Source organism: Papaver somniferum, unplaced genomic scaffold (assembly GCF_003573695.1).
Source record: "Papaver somniferum cultivar HN1 unplaced genomic scaffold, ASM357369v1 unplaced-scaffold_123, whole genome shotgun sequence".
NCBI lineage: Eukaryota > Viridiplantae > Streptophyta > Magnoliopsida > Ranunculales > Papaveraceae > Papaver > Papaver somniferum.
Genome location: NW_020621381.1, coordinates 949,735 through 977,329, shown reverse-complemented (window position 1 = coordinate 977,329; position 27,595 = coordinate 949,735). Strand labels below are relative to the sequence as shown.

The 27,595-nt window shown below is 40.5% G+C and overlaps 2 protein-coding genes across 2 annotated transcripts; both read left to right on the top strand.

The window, feature by feature from the left end:
• The first annotated feature begins 11,745 nt into the window (after window positions 1-11,745).
• Window positions 11,746-13,532, top strand: LOC113331005. Its single transcript, XM_026577780.1, has 2 exons — window positions 11,746-11,998; window positions 13,126-13,532. Exons 1-2 carry the CDS (start codon window positions 11,746-11,748, stop codon window positions 13,530-13,532), a joined length of 660 nt encoding a protein of 219 aa, XP_026433565.1.
• Window positions 13,533-21,212: 7,680 nt separating this feature from the next.
• Window positions 21,213-22,496, top strand: LOC113331004. Its single transcript, XM_026577779.1, has 2 exons — window positions 21,213-22,300; window positions 22,466-22,496. Exons 1-2 carry the CDS (start codon window positions 21,213-21,215, stop codon window positions 22,494-22,496), a joined length of 1,119 nt encoding a protein of 372 aa, XP_026433564.1.
• Window positions 22,497-27,595: the final 5,099 nt, after the last annotated feature.

Genomic DNA, 27,595 nt, shown 5'->3' with positions numbered 1-27,595 from the left:
GTTCGAATAAGTTCTGATGGATTGATGAATTCTTGAGAGTAGTTTCCTCGAGGAATTCTGCGTAGACAGTTGATAGCTAGTGATCAATCGTTGTCTGTTCTTCTTGAATCATGGATTCAGAGGGAAATAATAATTATGAAAAGTTAGGGTTTGCAAGGTGTGGGATCGGCCACGGCTTGGGCATGGCCGCCCGGATATGTTACCCGGTCCCGCACACCTTTCCCTATTTTATAACAATATTTTCATGAATCCATGAAGTTATGGGGAATTCATGAGTTTTGCACAAACAAGGAAAGTTGCTAAATTGAAGGAGTTTTTCATGAGTTCATGAAAATATCAAAATAGGTAAAAATAATGGAAGAGGCATGGGACCGGCCACGGCTAGGGCATGGTCGGCCGGTGGGCCCGGTCCCCTGGGTGCTTCTTATTATTTTATTGTTATTTGTAGTTTTCTCCTGTTTTGCGTAGGATTCCTCATCTGTCCATATTTTTGGATGCTCGTTTGTGCATTTGAGTGCTCATTCGTGGATCATTGTCGAGTACACTTGGACCATTTTATGGGGATTACTCAGTAGTATTCCAGATGCCCGAATGTTGAGTATTTATTACTAATTTATGAAATTCAGTGGAGAATGATTCATGAAATTGAGCAATAAAAGTGAGTAGTCATTTATTATCAGTCCATAGAATCATCTGTGGATTTGACCATGGATTCAGAATAATAAAATGATAATTTTATTACTATCTCATGGAATCGTAGATTTGACCATGAAATCGGAGTAATAAGATAGGTGGTGATATTACCATTTCATGAGATCATTCGTGGATTCGACCATGAAATCGGAGTAATATTTATTACCATTTCATGAGATCAGTCGTGGATTCGATCATGAAATCGAAGTAACATATTTATCTATTACTATTCCATAGAACCAGTCGTGAGTTTGACCACGGAATATGAGCAATAAAATAAGATAGATTATATTCTAGGAATTCAGTGGTGAATATGACGTAGAATTTAATCTCTTGCGTATAGTCAGTGAAACAACGAGTGTTGCCAATGTCCCGAAGACGTTTTGCCCTCTCAACATTTCATGTATGGAGGACCGCCTGAGTCTATACACAGACATTCTACATAGTCAGGGAACAATGAGTGTCACTGGCCTCCTGAAGGCGTTATTGCTCTCAATCTTACGGAGAACCGCCCAATCGTTCTTCTATGTAGAGGCGAATTCCTCTATGTGGTCAGGGAACAGTGAGTGTCACCGACATCCTGAAAGCGTAAAGTCTCAATCTTACGGAGAACCGCCCAATTACGTTATTCTACATAAAGGCTATGATGAAATGCCCGGTGTCGAACGCTCCAGAGAGGCCTTTCGAGCGACATATGCATCATACTTCGTAAAACACGAATCATCACATGGATTCCTGAAGCCGTGTCAGAAACATGCAGTAACATGATTTTACGGTTTTGACCTTTGTTGAAAATCCACCATCAACATTAAGTACACTGTAGAGTGAGGGACAATCATGTTCCGTAGTAAGCACTAGATTTTGATTTTAAGTCGATGAGAGATCAGTGGTTGAACTCAGTCTACAAAGGCATTCTCAGAATCTCCAATTTACTCCAATGACGCCATATGCGAGTAAATGTTCGGGTGGAGACCCTGGTAATGTGACAGAGCGTCATCCCGTGAGCACGGAGAGATAAGGCACTACTTATTTGAGCGATCGAAGGTCTAGTTTTGGTCGGTTTAGGATTTACGGGTCCGGCCCAAAAAAGGAAATCCTTATCTTATTAGGTTTTTGGAAATATGTATGCACGTTCGTTCGATAGTTTAAAAAACGAGCAAAAATCCCTAGCATGATATATATGTATATATATGAATAGATGAGGTTTAATTGCAGTAGGTAAAATCTTGTTTATGAAGTTTTCATGAAAACAAAATTTATTTTTCAAAGCACAGGGTTCCAAATATTTTAGGAATGATCGTATGTTCGCTAGTTTAAAGCAGTAAACAATAACCCATGGTATTAAAGATATTTTTGGAACATACTACCTTATAATAAAAATTTTTGTTTGTGAACCTTTGAAATCTTATTTGGAATATGTGGACTTTCTCAAAAATAGAAAAGATGCTCGTCTCATAGAAAAATGCTCGTTTGAGCCAAAAATAAAGTTTTTTTTTTTGATAAAAATCAAAAAGCAATTTCGAGCAATTTTTATAGATAAACAATTATATGATATGATTTTATGAATTTATAACATAAAATCATGGGACGTTCACACGAAGAAGTTATGTAAACTGTTCATAGTTTTGTGAAAAGTTAGTGTTGACTCTAGAATGATAAGTTTTGCTTGTCTTCGCAGGTTTGAAGGAGTGAGCAAGTTTTCGAAGTTTCGTGTCATCACTAAAGTCTAGTGAAATCGTAAAATAGGTAAGAGTTGAGGATTACCATTTTTGCAGACGCTGATGTGACATCTCTATTCCATGATTCATTGTTTTGTTGAATCCTGCACTTTGTATGAATGATGCGTTGAATGTTATGCATCTGTCACAGACACTTTGCAAGAATGACTGACTCCCATGATGACACTTTCAAAGACGATGTTTCCAGGGATGACATCTCCGCGGGTGCAACTTCAAGAAATGATACTTCTGGGACCTCTGAGTGATGGTAAGAGATCCTTCATACTGAGTTGTACTCCTGGTTATTTCATTAACTGTATCACATAATGATTGTGTAGTGAGGTTTCGGATCAATGTAGACTCCTCGGAAATGGAAGAATGTCTTTGGGGCGGAGCACCCTGAAGTAAGGACTACAAGATGTTAGCAAATGACGTGCAGTCCCCAGCCGTTTCTTTGGTGATGAGTTGTTAGCGCTCCTTCTGTCATGACTTTTTCCTGCCCGTGCAATTAGGATCACGAGACCAAGGTTTTGTTATTTCTTTTCAGACTTTTCTCCATTGATTGACGGTCTTCAACTTGTTCCCAGGCGAACAATTCAGGAATCCAGTACTGACGAAAAAGTCGACGTAAGTATCTCTTTCGTGCAGGTGATCGCGGCATCCCCTTGAATGAAATAATAATAATTTTTGTTGATGAATCCAGGAAGAAACCATTGTAGATAAGCAGCATGTTGATGAAGCGTGCTCTTATTTGGGACACGGGAACATGGAGATTCCCGAAATCCTGAAACGAATGGACATAGCGGAGTGCCAATGGAGATTCCGGCATTCTCGAGCCTTCAAATGATTTAGAGACTCCCTTAGTAAGTATATCTCCTGTAATATCTTCATAAAAGTATGAAATTGCTGATTTGTGAATGAATGAATGAGAATCCATGTGAGTATACGAGTAATTTTACTGAAATACGTCACCAGAAAATTTCAGACTTCAGCCTTTTAGTACAAACACCATAGAATCTTCGTTCGAAGTCGTATTTTCGCGATCTGCATACGTATCTTCACGCCCAGAAAATTTCCAAGCTTTATCAAAGAAGTTGTTTGAGTTTTGAGCTTGTTTAGGTCCTGAAAAAGGTGAAACAGTAAACTTCCAGGAGACTTCCAGAAAATTTTCAGCTGGCATGTAGTCCAATGTTTTGGCCACATCTCTTTGCTAGTTTCTCCAATTGCTGTGAATTTTGGATATGTTGTAGAGGACATCCATACGAAGAGAATGGTATATGATCCATCCCTAGATTCTTCACCAATTGCTCCCAGATCGTCTCTTTATACATGGCAGTGTAAAATTACTTCAGACGGATTTGTCGCAAAAAACTCATGTTGTGTCTTTAAACCATTCGCTTGTGTCTTGAACGGTTGGTGAAGGATTTTAATGTCATTGGTTCATTTGAGATCAGGAACCCTTGATTTATACATGAGCATGGTGCTTGCAGTGTCATCTTGTTTCTGTCAGTCGTAGAAACATCGCTTCTGAAACCCTGGTCACGGGACCATAACTGAGGTTTCTCCCAAGAGAGGGTAATGTAATGGCCATGGTTGCATGTACCGGTGGTAGAATTACTTTTATGATGAATGATCAGCACATGAGAGTCTACTGCCAGGGGTCTTGAACTGTGAAACTTGATGAAGGACTTAGCCGAAAGACCTGGTGGTCGTTGATCGACTATGGAAGTTATGAATCCCGTCTAAGAATTGCTGCTTGCATGTTGTATGCTCTGGAAGCTGTAGGAACCTCATATGACGTCGGAATTCGATACTTAACCCCAAATTTTGAAGCTAAGAGACTGATCACATGAGCAAAGAATCACTCAATTTGGAGTTGCAGAGGTCAGCCAACGAAGCGTGCACATTTGTAATTTATAATCCCGTACAAATTTTTCAGATTTCGTAGACCTGACGGTAAAGGCCATATCTTTCAGCTCGTATGTCCGATTGATGCGCCTCTTTGGTATGTTGTAGAAAAGACATAGACGAACATCTCTCGTTGAGGAAGTATTTTCCCATTCTACACCCATTGGTACGTTTTTGTAAACCCATGGCCTGAAGTGTGTTGTATCTCATTTGTAGAAGTGATGAAAACATCTTGTAGAAGACTTTGGTTTATGCCCGTATGTCGTGTAAGCTTTGGGAAGACATTCACGTTACCATGTTTTCAGGTCTACACATCTTGATATGAATCATTAGGGCTTGAAGAAGTACGATCCATAGAGAATGGATAGTTGATGAAGCCGGATGTTGCGCCCGAGAGTGATGCTGAGATTACAACTGGAAGTTCTCTATAAATTCTTGTTGATGCTGAGACCATGAATAGAGTTCGTCCACATGATGATGCCGATACTATGATGGAGTTGATACAGAGACCGAAGATGATAGTCTTTTCTATTCCATCCAGTGAGCATGCATGAACTAATTGGTGAATTGAGCATTCCTAAGATGAAGGTGTATTAGGATTTCAACCCAAATTCTCCTGATATGACTTTACTGTGAAGTGACTTCGTCATGGAGTCGATGTTGTTGCGTGGTAGATAGCAGCAACAATCTTGATTCTGGATATAATTGGTGAAGAGAGGAAGTTCCCCAGCTGTGCAGGGCCTTGTGATGTAGAGAGGTTCTGTTTGACGACGTTTCATGAAATCACATCAGGTTACAATGACTTGTTATGTGGATAACATTTATTGAAATATATTGAATTGATATTTCCAATAAAATCAAGTCCCCAGTGCATCCCTCATTCACTTAGCAGAGTTGAAGGAGTTTGTAGCATCCATTGATGAATGATGTTGCATCTGCTTCAGAAGTCTTATCATGGGATAGTGAAGGCTCATCGATTGTAATTCAGTTATACTTTGATCGTGTCGGTGTTGAACCAGTGTGTCACGTCGAGATATTGTGCTGAAGCTAGGGGCGTTATTATCTAAGGTGTACTCTTTGATTGGGAGTACAACTCGAAGGCTTATTATATGCTTGAGCGCTTAAGTGTCTAATGTCTTAGGATTGATCGTCTCGTCCCGTGTATCTTCTGTTGATTCGGCATTCCGTTGCGATAGCGGGATTCAACACTTGTGCAGACATCAGAGATTTCTGATACTCGTGGACATTCCTACAAGTCTATGGAGAAATGCCGAAGGTGTTATTTTCGATGCTTCCGTCATCTCTCAGTAGTGAATGTCTCGGTGAGATGCTCGATTCGAAACGGTGTCAAATTTAACCACTTGGTGAAATACTAATGCGGTGAAGCTACCATTCATGATGTAATGCAGAGTTGCTAACAGAACTGAGTCCCCATGCTGGGATAACGTGTGAGGAAATAAATGACATAGACATGGAAGGAATGAGACTTGCCTGAGTGTGGAAACTCTTGATGAATGTCTATGCATCTTTTGCAGGTTCTTTCTTCAACCTCGTCAAAGTTCGAAATTTCTCCAAGTGATCTAATGATGGGATGAAAAGTAGCTTCTTATCGAGTGATGCCAGCGGCTCTGAGGGTTTTCAGTGGAACGATGTTGATGACGGTGTCAGCATCGATCAACATTCTTTCGATTCATTTCCTATGGAGTATTTCTGGGATAGACAAACGTCTGGAAATATTCACTTCTTTTTCAGTTGGTTGTCTCTTTATGAATGTCAATTGGATTGCACCATCTTGAATCCAGACTTCCAGTAACTCGATCACTTCTTCAATGAGAAGAGGGAATTTTGAATATGTCTGATCATTTCCTCATTTGTTGATGCAGGGTTGAGGTTTGTGCATTTCAGTATTGGTTATCCTTTCTTTGCGCTTCCGAAGGATCCTGAGAGATTGGAGAAGTATGCTTTTGCTATGGTGCTTCAGTTTTCCTTCTGCTTCCTTCAGCAACAATGTTCATGGAAGGTTGGAGGTTGTATTGTCTGTTGAATATACACTGAGTATCACGAGGTTCTCAGTCTAGGTCTTTCTCTTTCCAGTAAAGCATGTGTGGTAGTTGCTGATCGCTTTCCTGCTTCATGAAGTTCTAAAAAAGTCTGGAATCGCAGATTCTCCGGCAAGGCTCTGTAGATTAGGATCGTTATGTTGTGTTCATGCTCTCTTAGTGCCTTCATGAATCTACAAACGTGTTCTCGAGCGTTCTATGTTCCGTTGTAGTGTGGACGTTGGGAAAGTGTAGCCCTTTGGGAGAAGAATTCTTTGCGTAGCAGCATGATATGGAAGTTGATGACGATGAATCGGTGTCTTTTATTTTCATCGATCCTCCATAAAGCGTTCTAGGACTTCACGGATGATGAAGCCTGCAGGTTCCTTCGTTGGTGGATTGTCTGCATCCTTGTGGACTTCATCATCGTCTACTACATGGATCAGAGTGACTTCAGAATTAGCAGTCGAGGATGTCTCTTTGGCCTTTCCCTTCTCTTGAGTTTTTTTCCTGACATCTTGTCGGTAAGAGTTTTGAGATAATTGCATAGCTCTTCCTGTGTTGCAGCCATGTCAATCTGATTTTTGGCAAGAGTCTCTTGCACCTTCATAAGATCACCTATGGTAGGCGGATTTTCTCTGATTTCCTCGGGAGACCGGCCGAAGAGAGGATGGTTGCCGACGTTGATTTGAGGAGGAGTGGTATCAACAACACCGGTGTTGGAAGCAGGAGTAGTTTCTGAAGTACCACCGTCGTTGCTAGTGTTGGCGTTGTTTGTGTTAGGATTTTTAATTGAACCTGACATAAGATCAACCATTTTGTGAAAGTTGATATTGCAACCGAGAGATTAATCTCCCACTGTGGTCGCCAATCTGTAGATGGGGAAAAACGAGTCACCGGTTTTTTGGGAAGTGAAGAGACGAGCATGCTGTCGAGATTCCTCAGCCGGGAGAAATGTTAATCCTCACACAGATGCACTGCAAAGGGAGTGCTTAGATTCGAGAGATCAATATGTATGACTCCGGCCTAAACCAAGTCAATGGTCGTTCCAGAGTCAATTCGGTCGCAAATAGGGAGATGGGTTGATCTGTAAGAGGGAAGCTGAGAATTGTGTGGGATCAGTGATGATCAAGGATTATGGGTGTGTTGAAGGTTTCTGAAATTTATGGTGAACTAATGAGTTCGAATAAGTTCTGATGGATTGATGAATTCTTGAGAGTAGTTTCCTCGAGGAATTCTGCGTAGACAGTTGATAGCTAGTGATCAATCGTTGTCTGTTTTTCTTCAATCATGGATTCAGAGACTTATTTATATTATCAGCGTTGTGAACACCTTGATCCCTGTAAGTGTGACGGTTTCTTGAGTGAAAGAGTGGGAAAGTGGGAGATCGTGGTGCAACCAGTTCCAGGTCGTGCGGAGACTGGGTTGATCATTTACCCACTACTTTGCTAACTCCTCCAACCGTTGACACGACTTACTCACATTTCTGTGGATGAATCCACGTGCTGTAGGACACCAGACCAAAACCCTAATTGTTATCCCCCAATTTGACGTGATTGATGTCTCACGAATCGTGGAGTCTGAGTGACAGAGTGTATTGATTAGTCAGTTGTTGACTGATTAGACAGTGAGTCTAGGTTTTGTTGAATCGAGCATAAGTGGTGAATGCTCAGCGATCATGGATCGAACATGTAATTCTCTGAAATGGTGTCAGTATTGTAGATTCAGTGATGAATTACTGACCAGCGAGAGCAAGCATCGCTCGATTCGACGAATTACTGAATATTGAGAATTTGACGAGCAACTGAGCAAGTATTGCTCAATTCGACAAAATACTAAATGTTGATAATTTATCGTGCAATCGAGCAAGTATGCTCAATTCGAAAAATTACTGATAATCCACTAAATATTGATAGCTGGATCAATATTTGAGCAATTGAGCAAGTATGCTCAATTTTCGATGAAATATTTATTGGTGACGTGACCCAATAAAATATTAAAATATTGGTAGATTACCGAATATTATATGATTAATTCAAACGTTGGTTTATGAATCAATATAAATTCATTAGTTCTTGAATCTTGCTCAGAATGATGATTCGTAGAACATGTTATTCGAAACCCTAATTTCAGATCATAGTTGATGGGTCGCTGAAAATAGGTCATGGGTGATATAGGGACCGAACACATGGGATGATGGGCGTCCATGTGGTTCCCAGTGCTCGAATGAGCATGTACCAGGGTTCTCATTTCGAGAGTTGGTGAAAGAATGATGATTAAATGTCGGTTTCATTGTTTACTGAAATATTGTTGGGTTCAACATTAGGTGATAAAACCTAGGTATGAAAGATAGGGACCGACCAAGAGAGTATGGGACCGGATCTTGGTGGGCACGTGACCAGTTGTTGGCCGTTTGAGTAACCCCCAGGTTGGTTGGAGAGAGTTTGGGCCTAATATGAGCAATTGAGCAAATTAGGTCAAAATTATGAAAACGTGTGGGACCGGCTTTGTGCAAGCCCTAAGGATGACTCTGCTCGGTCATGAAGGCATGCACGTGTGTCGTGGTGTCCCTGTCTCCGTACTGAGGGTTTCAGTCTTTTCTGATGTGCGTTCGAGCAACATTGTGAATTTTCAGAAGAGTTTCATCTTGACTGAAATTCTTGATTTTTGTTGGAATGAGCATGTATGCTCAATTCATCAATATTTTAAAAATATTAAAATAAAAGTGTTTTAATATTAAAAATTACCGTGAGAGGCTAGCCAGTCGTGTGACCATGTTGGCTATTGGTTTTCGTGATTTGAGCAATATATGAGAAAATATGAAGAAATCATGAATTTTGCTCAAACCTAGGAGTTTCATGAATTGAGGAAAATAATAATTAAGAAAATTTGGGGTTTGCAAGGTGTGGGACCGGCCACGGCTTGGGAATGGACGGCCGGCTATGTTTCCCGGTCCCGCAAACCTTTCCCTATTTTATAATATTATTCTTCATGAATCCTTGAAGTTATGGAGAATCCTTGAAGTTATGGAGAATCCATGAGTTTTTGTTGAAACAAGGGAGTTTCATGAGTTGAGGGAAATAATAATTATGAAAAGTTAGGGTCTGCAAGGTGTGGGATCGGCCACGGCTTGGGCATGGCCGGCCGACTATGTTGCCCGGTCCCGCACACCTTTCCCTATTTTATAACAATATTTTCATGAATCCATGAAGTTATGGGGAATTCATGAGTTTTGCACAAACAAGGAAAGTTGCTAAATTGAAGGAGTTTTTTATGAGTTCATGAAAATAACAAAATATGGAAAAATAATGGAAGAGGCATGGGACCGGCCACGGCTAGGGCATGGCCGGCCGGCTTCTGGGCCCGACCCCCTGGGCGCCTTTTATTATTTTATTGTTATTTGTAGTTTTCTCCTGTTTTGCGTAGGATTCCTCATCTGTCCATATTTTTGGATGCTCGTTTGTGCATTTGGGTGCTCGTTCGTGCATCATTGTCGAGTACACTTGCACCATTTTATGGGGATTACTCAGTAGTATTCCAGATGCCCGATTATTGAGTATTTATTACTAATTTATGAAATTCAGTGGAGAATGATTCATGAAATTGAGCAATAAAAGTGACTAGTCATTTATTATCAGTCCATAGAATCATCTGTGGATTTGACCATGGATTCGGAATAATAAAATGATAATTTTATTACCATATCATGGAATCGTAGATTTGACCATGAAATCGGAGTAATAAGATAGGTGGTGATATTACCATTTCATGATATCAGCCGTGGATTCAACCATGAAATCGGAGTAATATCTATTAACATTTCATGAGATCAGCCGTGGATTCGTTCATGAAATCGGAGTAATACATTTATCTATTACCATTCCATAGAACCAGTCGTGAGTTTGACCATGGAATAGGGGCAATAAAATAAGATAGATTATCTTCTAGGAATTCAGTAGTGAATATGACGTAGAATTTAATCTCTTGCGTATAGTCAGTGAATCAGCAAGTGTTGCCAATGTCCCGAAGACGTTTTGCCCTCTCAACATTTCATGTATGGAGGACCGCCTGAGTCTATACACGGACACTCAACATAGTCAGGGAACAGTGAGTGTCACCGGCCTCCTGAAGGCGTTATTGCTCTCAATCTTATGGAGAACCGCCCAATCGTTCTTCTATGTAGAGGAGAATTCCTCTATGTAGTCAGGGAACAGTGAGTGTCACCGACATCCTAAAGGCGTTAAGCTCTCAATCTTACGGAGAACCGCCCAATTACGTTATTCTACATAAAGGCTATGATGAAATGCCCGGTGTCGAACGTTCCGGAGAGGCCTTTCGAGCGACATATGCATCATACTTCGTAAAACACGAATTGTCACATGGATTCCTGAAGCCGTGTCAGAAACATGCAATATCATGATTTTACGGTTTTGACCTTTATTGAAAATCCACCATCAACACCTAATAGTTTTTTTAACTAATAGTGAGACGACACCTAAAAATAAGAATTATCTCGGTCAAACCTAAATTTTGGTACTTAAACCTAGAAATCATAGTCACGCTCTCTGAATTAACCTAGCAGATGCCTAACATTTACTAAAGAGCTATGCGGCAATAGTGCTTGTATAAGCTAACTGTTTTTCATCCAAGGTCCACTAACACTTGTTTAATTTAAGTAGCTATACTAATTTGTCACCTTATCAAATTTGGTACCAACTAAAGGAAAATTCCCACGTGGCCTTATTTAATTCATTAGTAATTTATTGATTGTGGTAACCAAAGTAAATAATTTATATTGCCTCAGATGTTGTTTATTTCAGAGAAGAAATCGAGTAATACAATTATGAAAATACCCTTTTATATAAAATGACAAAAATATCCTTGAAAATCAAACAGATATTACAGTGCTGATATCTAAGGCTGATCCTGTCAAATTTTTGCTTTCAAAACCGGCCTTGATAGGGAGGCCGGCCAAATGGCTCCTCCAAATGTCAGAGCTGGATATAACATGTGCTTCCCAAGGGCTATCAAAGGACAAGCAGTCACGAATTTACTAGCAGCTTTCACGGGAGAAGGAACCATTGGCATGAAGACTTTCCTGGAAAATTTCCGGAAATATCTTTTGTCAAATAAGAAGCATGGATGATGGCTCCGCCACCCCTAGCAATCATATTGGAGGAGCGGGTTGAGTTCTGGTGTCTCCAACTGGTGAAGTATTTTCGCATTCCTTCAAGCTGGACTTTCAGTGCACCAATAATTCAGCGGATTATGAAGCTTTTCTCATAGGGTTGTCGCTGGACAAACGAGCATGCGCCACGCACCTGGAAGTGAGAGGCGACTCTAAATTACTGGTTAACCAGATGAATGGAGTGTACGAACTAAAAGAGATGACACTGGCTCTATATAGATCTGGGGCGCAAAAGTTATTGAATTACTTCGCTGATGCAACCATAACTCATGTTGATCGAAGTAACAACAAATACACTGATTGCCTAGCCATGTTAGCCTCAAAGCTGCAATTCGAAGGTTTAGGAGAGACTTTGATAGTGAAGAGATGGACTGGAGCATCGACATGGCTCTTACAGTCTAAGGATACTGAAACCAACGATTGGAGGACACCGATTATCCAAGAGCTTAACAGTTCGCTTTCCCAAAACCCTAAAAAACTTCTTCATGCTTCACGGAGTGTTATATCATCGAAACCCAGATGGCTCCCTGTCGAGATGTCTCGGCGATGAAGAAGCACAACTACAGCTTAACCATGTTCATGGCGAAATTTGTGGACAAACGTTGGTGGTAACTCTTTACCGTCGTCTTCAACGCCTTGGATACTACTGGCCAGATATGGAGATTCAATCTCAATCGCTCCAAGGATCTTGATCCAACTATCAAGCACCACCACATCAGTTGGAGGTCTTTAACATTGGCCACACTGGGGACTGGCGAGATCCGTACGTCAGTTACCTCCGAGACGGTATGCTCCCTTCCAATAAGAAGGACGCTGCCAAGATGAAGCAAAGAGCCAAAAAATTCGTATTTCATGAAGGAACCCTGTACGGTAAAAGCTTTGGAGGTGATATGCTACGATGCCTGGTCAGAAATCCAAATTATGCTGAAGGAGACGCATGAAGGTGAACATCAAGGGAAGAATAAGCTATTCCTCCAGATACACGAGAAATAATACTAGCCGACTATGGAAGACAATGCAGCGGTGTTTGTTCAAAGGTGTCGAAAATGCCAAATTCACGGGAGCCTCATCCACGCGCCTTCTACTCCCCTGCACTCGGTGAGTAGTCCGTGGCCATTTTACATCTGGGGACTTGACATCATTGGGAAGATTAACCCGCCATCGTCAAAGAAGTATGAGTATATCATAACCGCAATGGAGTACTTTACTAAATGGGTTGAAGCCATTCCTCTACGAGGGACTACTGGAGAGACAATTGCATCATTTATTAAGGAACACATCATTAGTCGGTTTGGCGTGCCTAAGCACATCATTACTGATAACGGCACTCGCTTCGCCAACAATCAAGTACAAGAGTTACTCAAAGAATACAGAATTAACCAAGTCTTCTCTACTCCTTACTATCCCCAAGGTAATGGGCAAGCCGAGAGCACCAACAAAACTTTAATTCGGATTCTCAACCGAACAGTACATGATAATCCTCGACATGACACGAGCAACTACCCATGGCACTATGGAAAATAGAGTGGCACCTATAAGCTCTACTGGAGTTTCCCCCTATTGCTTGTCTATGGCGCAGATGCACTTATCTCAGCAGAGATAAAAATTCCGTCGGCTAGGATTGCGACAGCAAGTGGAGTCCAATGGAATGAGGCTGAAATATCGAATGCCGTAATAGCGGAGCTAGATGCTCTGTACTCCAAGAGAACTAAGGCGGAAGAACATGCTCAGGCATACATAAATAGGGTCTCCAGATCCTATGATAAAGCCATAAAACCTCGAATTTTTCAAGTAGGAGATCTGGTGATGAAGACTGCTAAGCACATTCACCAAGACATGTCCGCACCAAAATTCTCTCCAAAATGGGAAGGGAAATATGTGGTCACCAAAGCATACAACAGTGGGTACTATAAGATTATCAAAGAAGATGGAGGCAAGTTGGAAGCGGTCATCAATGGAAAATGGCTCAAAGAATACTACGCCTGACCATTGCTCCACCTCTCGTCGTTCCACAACACGGCCAGCCAGGCATTTTTTTTCTCCTCCCTCATATCTGAGTTATTAAAATTTCATTTTGTCAAGACGTATTAATGAAAATTCCATTTACTTTTCTCCGAAAACCAGTACAATTTTTTTTTTCAAAAACCAAAAGAAAATCAGATGTTCTCATGGCTGCATGCAAAACAATAACTCATAAAAGGCCATCCAATAAGTTATAGTTCCTTGAAAGCATCATCTTAAACCTGTCTTGATATCTTTCAGTCCTACTCTTCAAGTCCTGGATTGCCTGTTCCACCTTTTGAGATTCAGCAGTCAAATCCTTTTCCTCTTCCAAAATGACCTTTGTAGCAGGAACAACGTTTGCAAGGATGTCGGCTCGATCAACTTTGATAATGTCAAGGCGGTGCCGCATCCAGCTTACGTTAAACTCCAGGGATTCGCAGATAGATACCATGTTCTCCCACTTTCCAATGGTTGATTCCGAGACGTTGCGGATGGATGTACGTTTCATCTCGACAATCATAGGCAGGAGGCAGTTCACCGTGGTAACCAAAGCAGATGAGCAATGTTGCACCACGTTCCTAGTTGCAATGTGGCCATATCTTCTTCATATTTTTGTGTACAAAGCCACAAACTCCTTCCGCGCTAGGAATTCACCTACGTTTTGGTAGTTAGAAGATAAACATTTCATCCGGATATCGAATGGTAAACCTGCGTTGGGCTATTCGTATCAAGAAATGCCCAAATCGGCAGTTTTCAGGTCTGTAGTAGTTGGCATGCTTGAGTTTTAAAGAAGAGGAGTGGCCAGATCGTCGTCGTCAATCACGGTCACGCATCTTCCAGCTGGGTACCTCCACACAAAAGAAAGTCTCTCTCTGTTATCTACTGATGGCGATAAGCAAATATCCATTCATCGATAAAAGCATACTGGTATTATTTTCTTGACTCGGATGATCCGCATGGGGGAATTGTCACAGGATCCAGGTATTTGCCCACACTAAAAAAAAAACAGCAGTGTTATGAAGAAAAGAAGAATTATCACTTCAGAATCAGGAGGTAATTGGAGTCATACTATGGATACTAGCCGCCTGCGTTTGGCCGAAGAGTCGGGATGGATCTAAGATGATTCACTTCTGTTCGACATGATGAAGCGATATGAATTCAACAAGAAGAGTTTTTTTCTGAACTAAGAAAGACAGCCTGGTTTCACCCGCATATATATGGCGGAAACCCTAAGAAGAAACAAGATGGTAAACAACCACAACGGGACTCATCCGGTAGCCAAAGATTCAACTTCGATCTAGTAATGCTTCTCATTGAAACCCTAATGAAAACCAGGAGGAAACAGCCAGATTGTCAAAGGAAGGATACATTTCCCCAGCTTGAAGCCCCGGCATAGACACTCATGAAGATATGAGGCGGCCACTTTCCTGGTAATGTTTGCTTACTCTGTCTTGGCCTTTTTTCCCTCTTCTGTCACCATCTCATGCTTACCTCGCAACAATGCCATTGTTACGTGCTAAGCAGAGGACTTAATGTTGATGGTGTTTTTTAGTTCAGGGATAAATTTGTAAAACCTTGCATTTAGTGAGCCGTCACTCTGCGAATAAACGGAGCCATGTAAAAGTGATGATTGTCCAATTTCTTCACTGGCGCATTTATTGAGAAATTCAATGTATTAACACGAAATTTATCCATAATGGTGCATGTAGCAACAATCCCAGATATTCTGTAAATTTCGGCACCTTGCCTGTATTATTCAATTAATGTAACTTTCTTTGAATGCTTTCTGTGTTATGTTCCCCGTATGAACCCTTAGTATTGATATGACATGACAATTTGTGTTCACTCGCAGCAGAGTAGAATGAATTTCCCAAAGTATCAAGGTTAAGGTCCTTGCATAAAAGTACTCAATTGGAAAGCATACTGCTCTCTGGCAATAAATTTAAGAACTCTGTGTCAACAAACAGAATTCAATCAATTTTGTGATAATTCACAAGATTCAAATATAAGCCCGATTAATTTGCAAAAATTAGGGTTTTGCGCCCTGCGTAGCATATTAGATCCTGTTGGTCGAAACTAAGCTTAGGCAAACTAGGCAATTGATCCGTCATGGATTAGTAGGTGCAAGATCCTACCCAAAATCAGAAAACAAGGGATAAAAGAGGAACCGCAGAAAATAGGAGCATCAACAAAAGGAGGTGTGGCCGTGCCATAGGCCAGCCGGCGTCACTTACAGATGGCCACACCCCCATACTGCTCGACCGTCCCTACTCTTTCCCATCGACCAATCGGGTTGCTTTAAATCCGCCACATGCAAATGAATTGTGGTTGGGCCCATACTTGTCGACCCTCTTCCTCATCGACCAATCAGGTCGCTCTAAACCCGCCACAATATTAAAAGATGCAAATTGCGCCAGATGGTCACAATGCCAATTGGTTTTCCAAAACCGCGTCAGCGTGCTAATAGCATGCCAAACACGCCACGCCGCGCCAATGCACTAATTGGCATGCCAAACATGCCAAATGTGCCATTCCGCTCCAACGAGCTAACCAGCATGCCAAACGTGCCATGTCGCGCTGACGTGCTAATCGGCATGCCAACTACACCAAACGTGTCATTTTGCCGCAACAGCGTGCCAAACGTTTCAACATCCCATAAATAGCGTGCCTACGTGCTAATCCACCTTCTGTTCGTGGCTAACGCCATAACAGAGTTTGGTCAAGGCATCCCAACTAGAACACGATTTCCTTTAGTGGCGTTAGTTGAAACCCTAACTTTGGTCGTGGCTTAAATTATGCCACTTTGGGCTCCACAACATGCCACGAGCCATGCGGGACCCAGGAAACCCTAAAAATGGCGGCACGCTATGGCCACTCATAGCCTCCCTTGCTCCTGTGGCCATCCCCATGTTATGTCTTCGCCATAATTCCTTTGGCGTGGCCATGGCGCCGTTTGCACAAAAAATGACACCGTGACGCGGCCACATGCCACACGCGCTAATTAGGGTTTCGATATGCCAAACCCTAATTTAGCTAAGGTTGCCATGCCAACCAAGACAAGTAATTCTCCCTAAGGTATTATGTTTGATATGGCAACTAGAGCCAATGTTGCCGAGCCATATTTGGGTCTAACACCAATATGCCAAAAAAGAGCTGCCACGGCTATTTCAGGTGCTATTTGCGCCACTATGCTGCTGGCATATGCCAACCATGCTGTTGTGCCACTCGCATGCGTTAAATATGCCACCATTCCACCGACATGTGCAAATGGCTCCACTATGCTAGTATCAAATGCCAATGGAATGTGGCCATAATCAATGGCCACCCCCTCCTGAATTACAATCTCAGCCGTCCAAATTCACCACAGAATTAACAGGCCTATGGAAAGTTTTAGGCAACCAGCCAAGACAAGCCTAATGGCATCACACGCTATTCTCCTGCGGCAAGTCTCCTGACTTTAACTTGCCACACATGGCTATATGCTACTTAGTTGGCACACAATTAATCAGAATAGACAGGTCTTACATACAAGACCCATTCAGCAGTCTGCTGCACATTTTCCACGAAAACACTCGAGATATCAAACATGTCACAAACTGGGGGATGCTCATCAAGGTATTGGTCTGGCGGTTTACATCGTGCAGCGTGCAACACGTCTGTTACAAGAAAGTGTCAAAAAGCAGGGAAGTTAGTGGCCGCAAGAAGTATTAGGTGTAAACTAACTTGTTTCCTTCATAGTGGGAACGTGGTCTGTGGCATTTACACATTACCCCATTTTTCCATCGCTCAATCACTCCCACTTTCTACGAGATCAGGGTGTATTAAATTATGACTTGTATAAATAAGTTTTACCTATTTCGACCAAAACGGCAAGAGTTTTAGTTAACAACAACACTATATCCAGAAAACACCAAAGAACTGATAGCTTACATTCCGCAAGCCAGTTCCATATTCTGATACAAGTCATAAAATAGCCACACCTTCATAATTAACCATTATGGTCTCAACACCTTCTTCGCTTCCGTCCCTGATAGGTGTCTAAAACACCCAATTTTAGTAACGCTTTCTTACACTTTTCTTCTTAGTTCTCCTGAAATTTTGTATATTACGTATCTTTTCTTTGTTTTTAGGTACCATGGTTTGGAGTTGCAAAAAGGAACGAAAAGCACCACTAATTATGTTTTCTTAAATGTTTTATATCAGAAAAATTCCCAAAACATATACTCCACCATAGTTTCAATTTGGTTACACCAAAATAAAACTTGTGTGGCGGTCATGTGGCCATTTCATGGAGTGCATTTTTTATAGAACAAAAAAAAGAAGAACAAAAAAAGAAAGAAATGATTCAGAAACTGTGAGTGCTTGTCTCACAAGCTCAGCACACATGTGCTGGTGAACTGAAAATCAATAGAAGAGAAATTAGGTCTCATTTAGGCCTAAATCCAAATCCAGAAACCAATTTGCAAGAAGAGAGATAAAAGTGAAGAACCATTGCCGGAGTTTACTGCAAGACTCAGTTTCCGTCAGTTCTAGCCAAGGTTCAAGGGTTGTTTACCCAGGGTTAGGACAAGCTCGTACTGGTAAGAGACTACATGGTCTGTGATTGAAGTTTGAAGGCGAGGAAATCAATTGTAGAAGAAGGTTTTACTGTCATCGACTGAGGATGAGAAATGGAGGAAGATGAAGGGTATCCTGGAGCCTTATCTAAGCTGAGAAGAAGAAGAAGGAAGAAATGGAAATGGTCTGTTGGCTCGAAATTATGGAATTTTGGGGTAACTTTGTGAATCTGAAATGAGCAGTGAAAGGGGATCTGGAGCTGTTATTTATATGGGTTTTTGATGGTTGTGCTGGAAGAAACAGAAGCTCGAGATGAACTTGGAAGTTGGGTTATTGAGTTACAGAATTCTGGGTTGTGTTTTAATTCAAAGCATCTTTGTTTCTCCCTCTATTTTCTCTGTCCGTACAGCTAGGAAGTGATGTTCATGTGATGATTGATGGTTGTAAATGATGATTGATTGAGAAGTTAATGAATGTTTGAATGGATCCGGTATATGGGTTGTGTTTATTCACATTGTGCAGGGATTTGGAGAGGAAATGAAGGTGATTCTCGATGACAGCAACTCGACTGTGTTGTGCTCAGCAAATGTTCGCATAATTGTCTAAGCTAAGATGCAGAATTTATCATGGTGTTTCGAACCTGGTGTTTCGAACCAAGTGTTAGCTGTGCAGGCAGCAAGAGGAGAGGTTGTATTGCTTCTGCGAGGAGAATGAGATGGAGTTGCGTCTCTACAAGGCAACAAGATAGTTGCTGGTGCTATGAAGTCTGAGTAAGAGCAGCAAGGAAGTGGTTTATTGGGATAAGTCTGTGTTGTTTTATCATCGAGTTGTGGTTTGAATGTGCAGCAGTCTGGTGGAGTTTCAGGACTAGAATTCAATGGAGAAGAGGAGGATGAAACTGAAGCTAAGAATTAATTGTTGAATGACTTGTTGCTGCTAAATTTTATGGGTTTCTGAGATGATTTTTCATGGTACTCGAAGTGATTACAGTTAACAGAGGCTTGAGATGAAAGGGTTTTGCTGGAATTGGGGAGTTGCTGGTGATATTTGGCTCGAGCAGAGAGAAGTGGTTTAGGTCGAGTTAAGATGGGAATTTGGAGCCAGTACTGTGTAGTGGCAAGTCAGTGGTTCGATGGTTGTCTGCAAGGCATGTTCGGCAGCAGTTTGCACCTGATTAGAAGTCTACAGGAAAGGAAGACCTGGGTACCAAGTGGTTTCAGTTTTGGAAAGAATATCTTGCCGAGAAAGCAGCTAAGAAAAGTGTTGTTTTTGCCGTTAACTCTATGATGAAGGGCTGAGATTTAGAAGGTGCGGTATTTGTGAATGATTGGAACAGTTGGGTTTGTTTAGGTTACGATTTTACAGGGCAAGAAAGATATATAAAGGAGGCGCAAAAACAGAACAAAATCTATCTTTTTACCACCGGAGGACGGCACAGAACTTTGAACCTGAGCATTATCAACAATAACTTGGTTTGCTGCCAGGATTTTCATCTCAACTGTTTGCTTTTCTGAACTTCTTTTTAGTCATGTGTTTTACTATTAAGAACATGAGCAGCTAATATCTTTATTGATTAGGGAGGATTTCAAAACTCCTTGAACATGTTTTATTAATCAAGTTTATACAAGTTATTCTTTCGATAAATATCTTTTGTTGTTTGTATTTTACCGATCTTATGACCATGAGAAGTATGCTTGGTATCTAAGTGCGCAATTAGGTAACTCGTATGCATCTCTAATTCTAGTATTGAGAACTTTAATCCGTAATTGTTAGAGTAATCTTTACATAAGTAGCGGTGCACTATTTTTCGCAAAGGGATTTTGTATGCAATAGTGTGTAAAAGATAACGCTAGGTTAACGTGTCGAGCTTACGAACATCTGGCTAGGAGCAACTTGATTCACAAATTTATCAATTGATTGAATTACACCTAGAGAGCTTATTTTAGGGGGTTCATTTGATTAGAATCCGCTAGAGAACTTATTCTATGCGGTGATTTAAGGAATCCAAAGATTAGTTGAGCTTATAACTTGTCTAAAAGTTGTTAACAATCGAAATCAATTGGGAGTAGAAGTTGTATGATTAATAATATCTTGTTTGGTAGTGGCGATTGAATCTCTAGTCAATTCCATCTCTTAATTTGAAGTACAATCCTAAAAATTTTCAGAATTTGTGTTATTCAACAACATCAATTTGTTCTTTATAATAACTTAAAACTGACACCTCCCTGTGGATACGAACTCAACTTGCCTCACTACTTCTTTATAGAATTGTGTAGCATTATAGAATTATTATTGATAGGTTGACAACCCCATCAAAATTGGCGCCGCTACCAGGGAGGCAGTGGTAGTATTAAGTTGTTATTTTTTTTTTCTTTTTGTTTCACTTTTAGATTACTAATACAATTTTTGAGAATCCTATTTTCAGGTACTATTTTTTTGGTGAATGCTTAAAGAGGGCAGACCAAGTCCTATTGGTATCCGTCTTCGATCCGACACTCAACTAAAGGACTTATTTCGAGCGGTTAACGTTCCGCTTTCTCCTTCAACATCAAGCAAATTCGCAGACTCAGAAGAAGAGGAAAAACAAGTAGTTATGGCAACACTCAAGGATCTTGCATCATCAAAATTGAACACTCAACCCTTGTGTATTCAATTAGAGGAAAAAATTGAGTTGAAACCTACTTTGCTCAACTCATTGTCCAAGTTCCATGGTTTAGCGGGGGAAGATCCAAACCGTCATCTCCAAGAATTTCACATGGTACTTGTAAGTGTGAAACCAAGGGACGTTGAAACTGATAACGCTATGCTTAGAGCATTCCCATTTTCTCTTAAGGATATGGCCAAGGAGTGGTTTTACAGTCTCCCAACAGGTAGTATTACTACATGGAACGGTATGAAGAAACTCTTTCTTGAGAAGTACTTTCCCGCATCCAAGGTAGCACAAATCAGGAAAGAGATACGTGGCATTGTTCAAAGGGCATGTAAGACTTTGTATGAATATTGGGAGCGTTAAAAGAGATTATGTCAAAGTTGTCCGCATCACCAAATCAAGGAACAACTTATCATCAATATTTCTATGAAGGACTCTTATTAAATGATAGGACAATGATTGATGCAGCAAGTGGTGGAGCTATAGTTGACAAGACACCCGCACATGCAAGAGCTTTGATTGAGAATATGGCATCTAATTCGCAGCAATTCTCCACCCGATCAGAAACTCTTTTCAAGAAGGTGAATGAGGTTGGTGAAGCTTCTCATATGGAACAAAGGATGTGTAATATGGAGAGAATGACGCAACAAATTTCTGCAGTGATTGTTCCATCGCATGATGGCAATATGGAGCACGCAAATGCTATGTACCAAAATCAGCAAAGGCCGAGGTATGATCCGTACTCCAACACATACAATCCGGGTTGGCGAGATCATCCAAATTTCAGTTACGCTATCAAGCAAGCTGCAACAAATCCTACTTTCAATCAACAAGCAGGCTACCAATTCATGCAAAGACCACAACAAGAATCTCAAGAAACAAGTGTGGATGACAAGTTTGCCCTTATGATGAAAGGTATGCAAGAGATTTCAAAGTCAGTGCAAGGGTTCAACCAATTCCAGCAGAAATTCGAGATGGCTATGAGAGATGTGGAAAACCAAATTAGTCAATTTGCTAGTGATATGAATCAACTCAAGGCACAAGGATTTGGAAAACTTCCTTCACAACCGTTGAACCATAAGGAGGACGTCAATGCTATTGAGCTAAGAAGTGCAAAGCAAGTAGAGAAACCGGCAACATCACCGGAGCACCATGAATCTGTTTTGGAGCACCAAGAGGATGAGACAACCCCTAACAAGGCTGATTTGGTACCAGATTCTAACTCTAAACCTCTTGTTTCTACTAATGTCACTTCTCCTCCTTTTCCTAGTAGGTTTGCAAAGTCCAAGAAGGAGACACTATACAAGGAGATTTATGAGATTTTCAAGAATATCCAAGTGAACATACCACTCCTTGAGGCGATAAGGCAAGTTCCTCGCTACACAAAGTTCTTGAAGGAATTGTGCACTAACAAGCACAAATTGGTCGGAAATGAAGTTATGTATGTGGGTGAGAATGCTTCCGCGTATCTTCAAAAGAAACTCCCACCAAAGTTGAAGGATCCTAGTAGTTTCACTATACCATGTACAATTGGTACAACCAGGTTTGATCGTGCTTTGCTAGACTTTTTTTTTTTGATGGAAAAGATCATATATAAAAAATAGCAAATGTAGTACAAGAGGTTTACAAAATCATCTTTATCAAAAGTATTAGAATCAATGCTAGATCTATGAACTTTTTGATTGAGGTTCTCCGACATGTGCTGTAGTCTTTTAATCCTTGCTTCTTTAGCTACGTAGTCCGCGACGTTGTTATTTTTCCTCTTTATATATCTCACTTTTGCTTGAGGTAGTTCTTCCAATAAGCTCCTAATTTCCTGTAAGGTATTTTCTGTTTCCCAAGAAAATTTAGAATTGACCCTGTTTATATTATCTACCAAAACTTTACAGTCTGAAACGATGGATACGCTTGAAAGGATATTTTCCTTAAGCCACATAAGAGTCTTTAGCAAGACCTTAACTTCTGCATGGATTGTTGACGTTGCCCACTCCGAACCCGCCGAAAGATGCATGAAAGCTTCCTCATCAGTAGAATATAGGATGAATGCATATCCCATTGAGCAGTCTTCCTTCTTGTAAGAGGCATCAATGAATATTATCCAATCCGAACTTAGGTTGGACCAAGTGGTGTTGATAGATAATTCATTTTTCTTCTTCTTAAAGCTTTGAATCGTATCTATAGGGCTAGAGTTTAAGAAGCTATTGATTTGTCTTATCAAGTTGGCTGGGTCAGGATGGATTCTCTCAAAAACTACCGAGCATCTAACTTTCCAAATGAACCAAATTGTGGTGGATATTTTTGCCTGATTATGTCTCAAGTTGTCTTCTGTAATCCACCATTTGATCCAATCAATAATGGAATTGTGATTGTTTTGGGGTAAGATGTTATGAAGGGAGAGCCCAAACCAGACGGCTCTTGTAAAATGGACACCCACAGAAGAGATGGGTTTCCGTTTCCAGCATTTGGTTGTTACATAAATGGCAAAACGGATTGATTTCCTTGTTGTGAGCACCTAGTCTCGCCGAAGTTGGTAGCACTTTTTGAGCTAGTTTCCAGATTAACAGTCTGATCCTTGGTATAACTTGAATACTCCAAATCTTGTTCCATGGGAAATCAATTGGAACAGTATCATCTATATCTTATTTGGCTAAATAAGTGTAGACGTTTTTGGCTGAAAATTTCCCGAATGATGATGTCTCCATCTGATCACGTCTTGTTCATGGTTTCTTGGATTTAAAGCTTGAATTTTTTCCTTGTCCGGTGGGTCAAAAAATTTGTTTAGCTTTTCCTGATCCCATTTATTTTGTTCCGTTATTAGTTCTTGAACCCTTGTTGGCGCCTGATCTTGAGAGTTTGGAATTCTTTGGATTCTATCCACATTTGGAATCCATCTGTCTTCCCATATTTTCACCGAGGCTCCATTTTTGACTTGCCAAATAAAGTTGCCTTTTATTATCTCCAAACCTTTTTTTATGCTTGTCCAAATCCACGAAAGATTAGAAATTTTGGACTTTTCAAGAGGGTGTGAGTGAGTTTGGGAAATATTTAGCTTTCAAGAGTTTGACTCATAATTGGTTATGTTCTGTTACCAGCCTGCTTGCAAGTTTAGTGAGAAGAGTCAAGTTGAATTGATGGATGTTTTTTATTCCTAACCCCCCTTGAGAAATTGGTTTGCATATACTTTTCCACGCCCTTATAAAACCTCCTTTCCTCTTATGCCCATATTTCTTCCACCAAAAATTTCTCTGTATACAGTCTAGTTGATCAAGAGTTTCCTTTGGCATTGCAAGAACTTGCATTTGGTATGTTGGGTAGGATTAAAGAATAGATTTTATCAAAACCGTTCGCCCCGCTTGAGTTAACAGTTTTGATTTCCAGCCTTGTAGCGTAGAATAGTACCTTTGTAACAAAGGCTCAAAATTTTCTTTCCTGTTTTTATCAAAGAAAAGCGGAGTTCCCAAATACCTATCATTTTTTGTCATCAGTGGGACCTTATGTATTTTTGCTAGGATTTTGCATGTTTTGGGTGAATTTTTGGGCTGAAATAAACGCTAGATTTTTGAAGATTAACCATTTGTCCCGTGATATTTCCGAAAAGTTGTAAAATCTCTAGTAAGCTTTTTGCTTCCCCCATGTCCGCTTTTGTGAATAAAAAGCAGTCGTCCGCAAAAAATAGATGAGAGATGTTTGGAGCATCTTTGTTTATCTGGAGACCCGATAAGCTCTTGTCTGCTATTGCCTTTCCAAGGAGTCTAGACAGAATTTCCATGCATATTAGGAAAAGATATGGTGATAGAGGATCACCTTGTCTTAGACCCCTAGAAGTGTTGAAAGATGGACCCGGGGATCCGTTTAGAAAGATTGAAAACGAGGTTGTTGAGATGCATTGCATAACAAGTTTCGTGCAGAAATCAGAGAAACCAAAAGACAGTAAAACTTTCTCAATAAAATTCCATTCAACCCTATCAAAAGCTTTTGATAGGTCTAGCTTCAGTGCAAGGAAGCCCTTTTTTTTTCTTGGATGTTTTCATCGAATGAATAAGTTCGTGAGCAATGATAATGTTATCAGTGATTTGTCGACCAGGGAGAAAGGCCGACTGATTTGGGGAGATTATTTTCCCAAGGATAAGTTTTATTCTATTAGCTAAGATTTTTGAGATGATTTTGTAAATGGAATTACTTAGGCTAATAGGTCTGAAGTCCCCTGGGGTTTGGGGAATGGAGATTTTGGGAATGAGAGTAATGAAAGAATGATTGAGATCTTTGTCGAGGATGGCCGATCGAAAGAAATCCTGGATTGTGTTAATTATATCTTTTCCCAAAAAATCCCAGTTTGCTTTAAGGAAGCCTGGCTGAAAACCATCTGGTCCAGGTGCTCCCCACTGATTCATATTAGAGATGGTTTGCCAGATTTCATCTTTTGTGGGGATAGCTGTTAAAGAGGCATTTTCTTCGGAACTTATGCAAGGGTTTATGATGGTAGAAAGCTCAAAATCAAAGTTACTGTTTTGGGATGTGCCTATTTGTTGGAAATGTTTAAGCAACAAAGAGTTGATTTGATCTCTATCCGAAAGCCAAAGCCCAGAAGGTTCTCTAAGGGAATTAATCGCATTGATTCTTTTTCTATTCGAGGCAGAGGCATGCAAATATTCTGTATTTTGATCGTATTCTTTGAAAAAATTATCCCTTGAAAGCTGGTGATAGTAATCATTTTTGATTTTATACCAATTTCCTAGCTCCGCTTGCAGATTTTTTATTTTATCAATTTCTTTAGCGATGTTCCCGGATCGATGGATGCTATCGATTCTATTGTTTATGGTCCTAATATTCTTATGTATGTTCCCAAAAACATTTGTGTTCCAATGAGATAAATCAGAAGAGAGTAACTTTAAGAGCCCAGAGAGAGATGTCTCACCGGAGATGGCAGAGTGTAATTTCCATGAGGCTTCAACTACCGTAGGGAGTGCAGGGTGAGTTAACCAGGACCGAAGGCACCTAATGGTTTCTGAATCCTATATTTTTGTGGGCTCGAATCTAATAAGATAGGCATATGGTCTGAACCAACTCTCGGTAAATGAGTTACCTTAGTGTCCGGAAAACTTTGTGCCCACCTGACGGAAGTTAACGCTCTGTCGATTCTTTCGCAAATGTTTGCTTCCCCTTTTAGATCTCCAATTAGAATCCACGGTTTGGAAATGAGTTTCGTTATTTCTGCAATATGAGTCCACTGATTTATTCTATCATTAGCATCAATAGCACCATAAACACATGTAACCAATGTTTCGAGTTCTCCTATTTTTATTTCGAAACGACACACATTGAATTTTGATGAAACTAGCTTCATTTCAACATTATTATACCACGCTATTGCTAGTCCCTTCGCTATTCCCACCGACGGCACAATAAACCAGTCATGGAAGAGAGATTTTTTTAAATGCAGCTCCATCCGAGACAAGGGGGATTTTGTCTCGGCTAAGAATACAATATCAGGTTTGTAATATTGGCCGAGATAGTCTAGATGATCCTTAGTTAGCGGGTTACCAATACCCTGGACATTCCAGGAAAGTAACCTCATTAATTCTAACAACTGAGGGAACCAAAACAAAAACAAACAAAAAACACTTAGGCAGGGAGGGGAGGATTAAAATGAACTTGGACAAAGTTGAACTCAATGTCAAAGAAAAGATAAAATAAAGCACTGTGCAACAAAGAACAGGAAGAAAAGGCTTGTTGACCAGAGAAAGGGAGGGTTGATCTGGGGAGCAAAGAAAAGAAGACCAATACCAGATGAGGAAAAAGGAGCAAGCAAATGAAAAGTTTGGTTTAAGACCTAAAAAAGTTTCAAGGTACATATAAATTAAACAAACACAGATGCTAGGTACAGAGCACAAAATAAATGCAAAGGATATATTACAGGACCTAATTTACTAAACATGAAAGGACGATTTACAAAATGCAGAAAACAAAGGAAATTAGACAACAAAGCAGGAACTAAGACAAGATCAGAAACTAAACAGATAAGCAGAACTAGCAAAAAAAACCAAGAAAAGAGCCATAGACTCTGACGGGGTCCTGCACAATTAAACACAAGTAGGTTTCTGCCTTGGGTTCATATTGGTTCAGTCCATGTGAGCAATTCACTTTCCCTTAGAATCACCATCACTGTTGTCAGCATTTGCAGAGGAGGCTTCTCCTTTGAACCATTGGTGGGAAAAAGCTATTACTTTGTTATTTCCCTCAACCATTGGAATATCCTTAACTTGTTCAATCTGCAGCTGACAATGAGGATCAGTGATTTCAGTTATCTCAGTAATCTCAGCAGTTCTTTGCTTCTTCATAGCAGGTAGTGGAGTATCCCAGTGAAAATAAGACTGCATTAGAGTCCAGTTCCTATAATAGGTTGTGTTGTCCAGTTCCAAGAATTCAAATTCATCCCTTGACCAGGTCTATCCCTTTTTGGACTACCTTCCACATTAAGAATACTTGTTCCAGTCTGTATTGTGGTAAAATGGAGGTACATCAGCCCTCAGAGGTTGGTTACTAGAAGTACCTGCACTAGGATTGCCCAATATGATGCCTTTGTCACTGTTCTGGCTAGCAGATTCTTCCTCCAAATTCTTGAGGTACTCAGTGCAAGTAACCTCAGACAATACTTGACCTGATTCTGCACTGCCTATACTATCTTCATGATAATTTAACCCCTGCTGCTGCATCACTGGGATTTGTGGTTGCTGGTTCACCATTGCTTCATGCTGTTGTGCATCAAAATGTTGCATTTCAGCCATAATAGCATCAGCTGCTGCATGTTGTTGTTCAGCCTGTTGCTGATCAAATAATT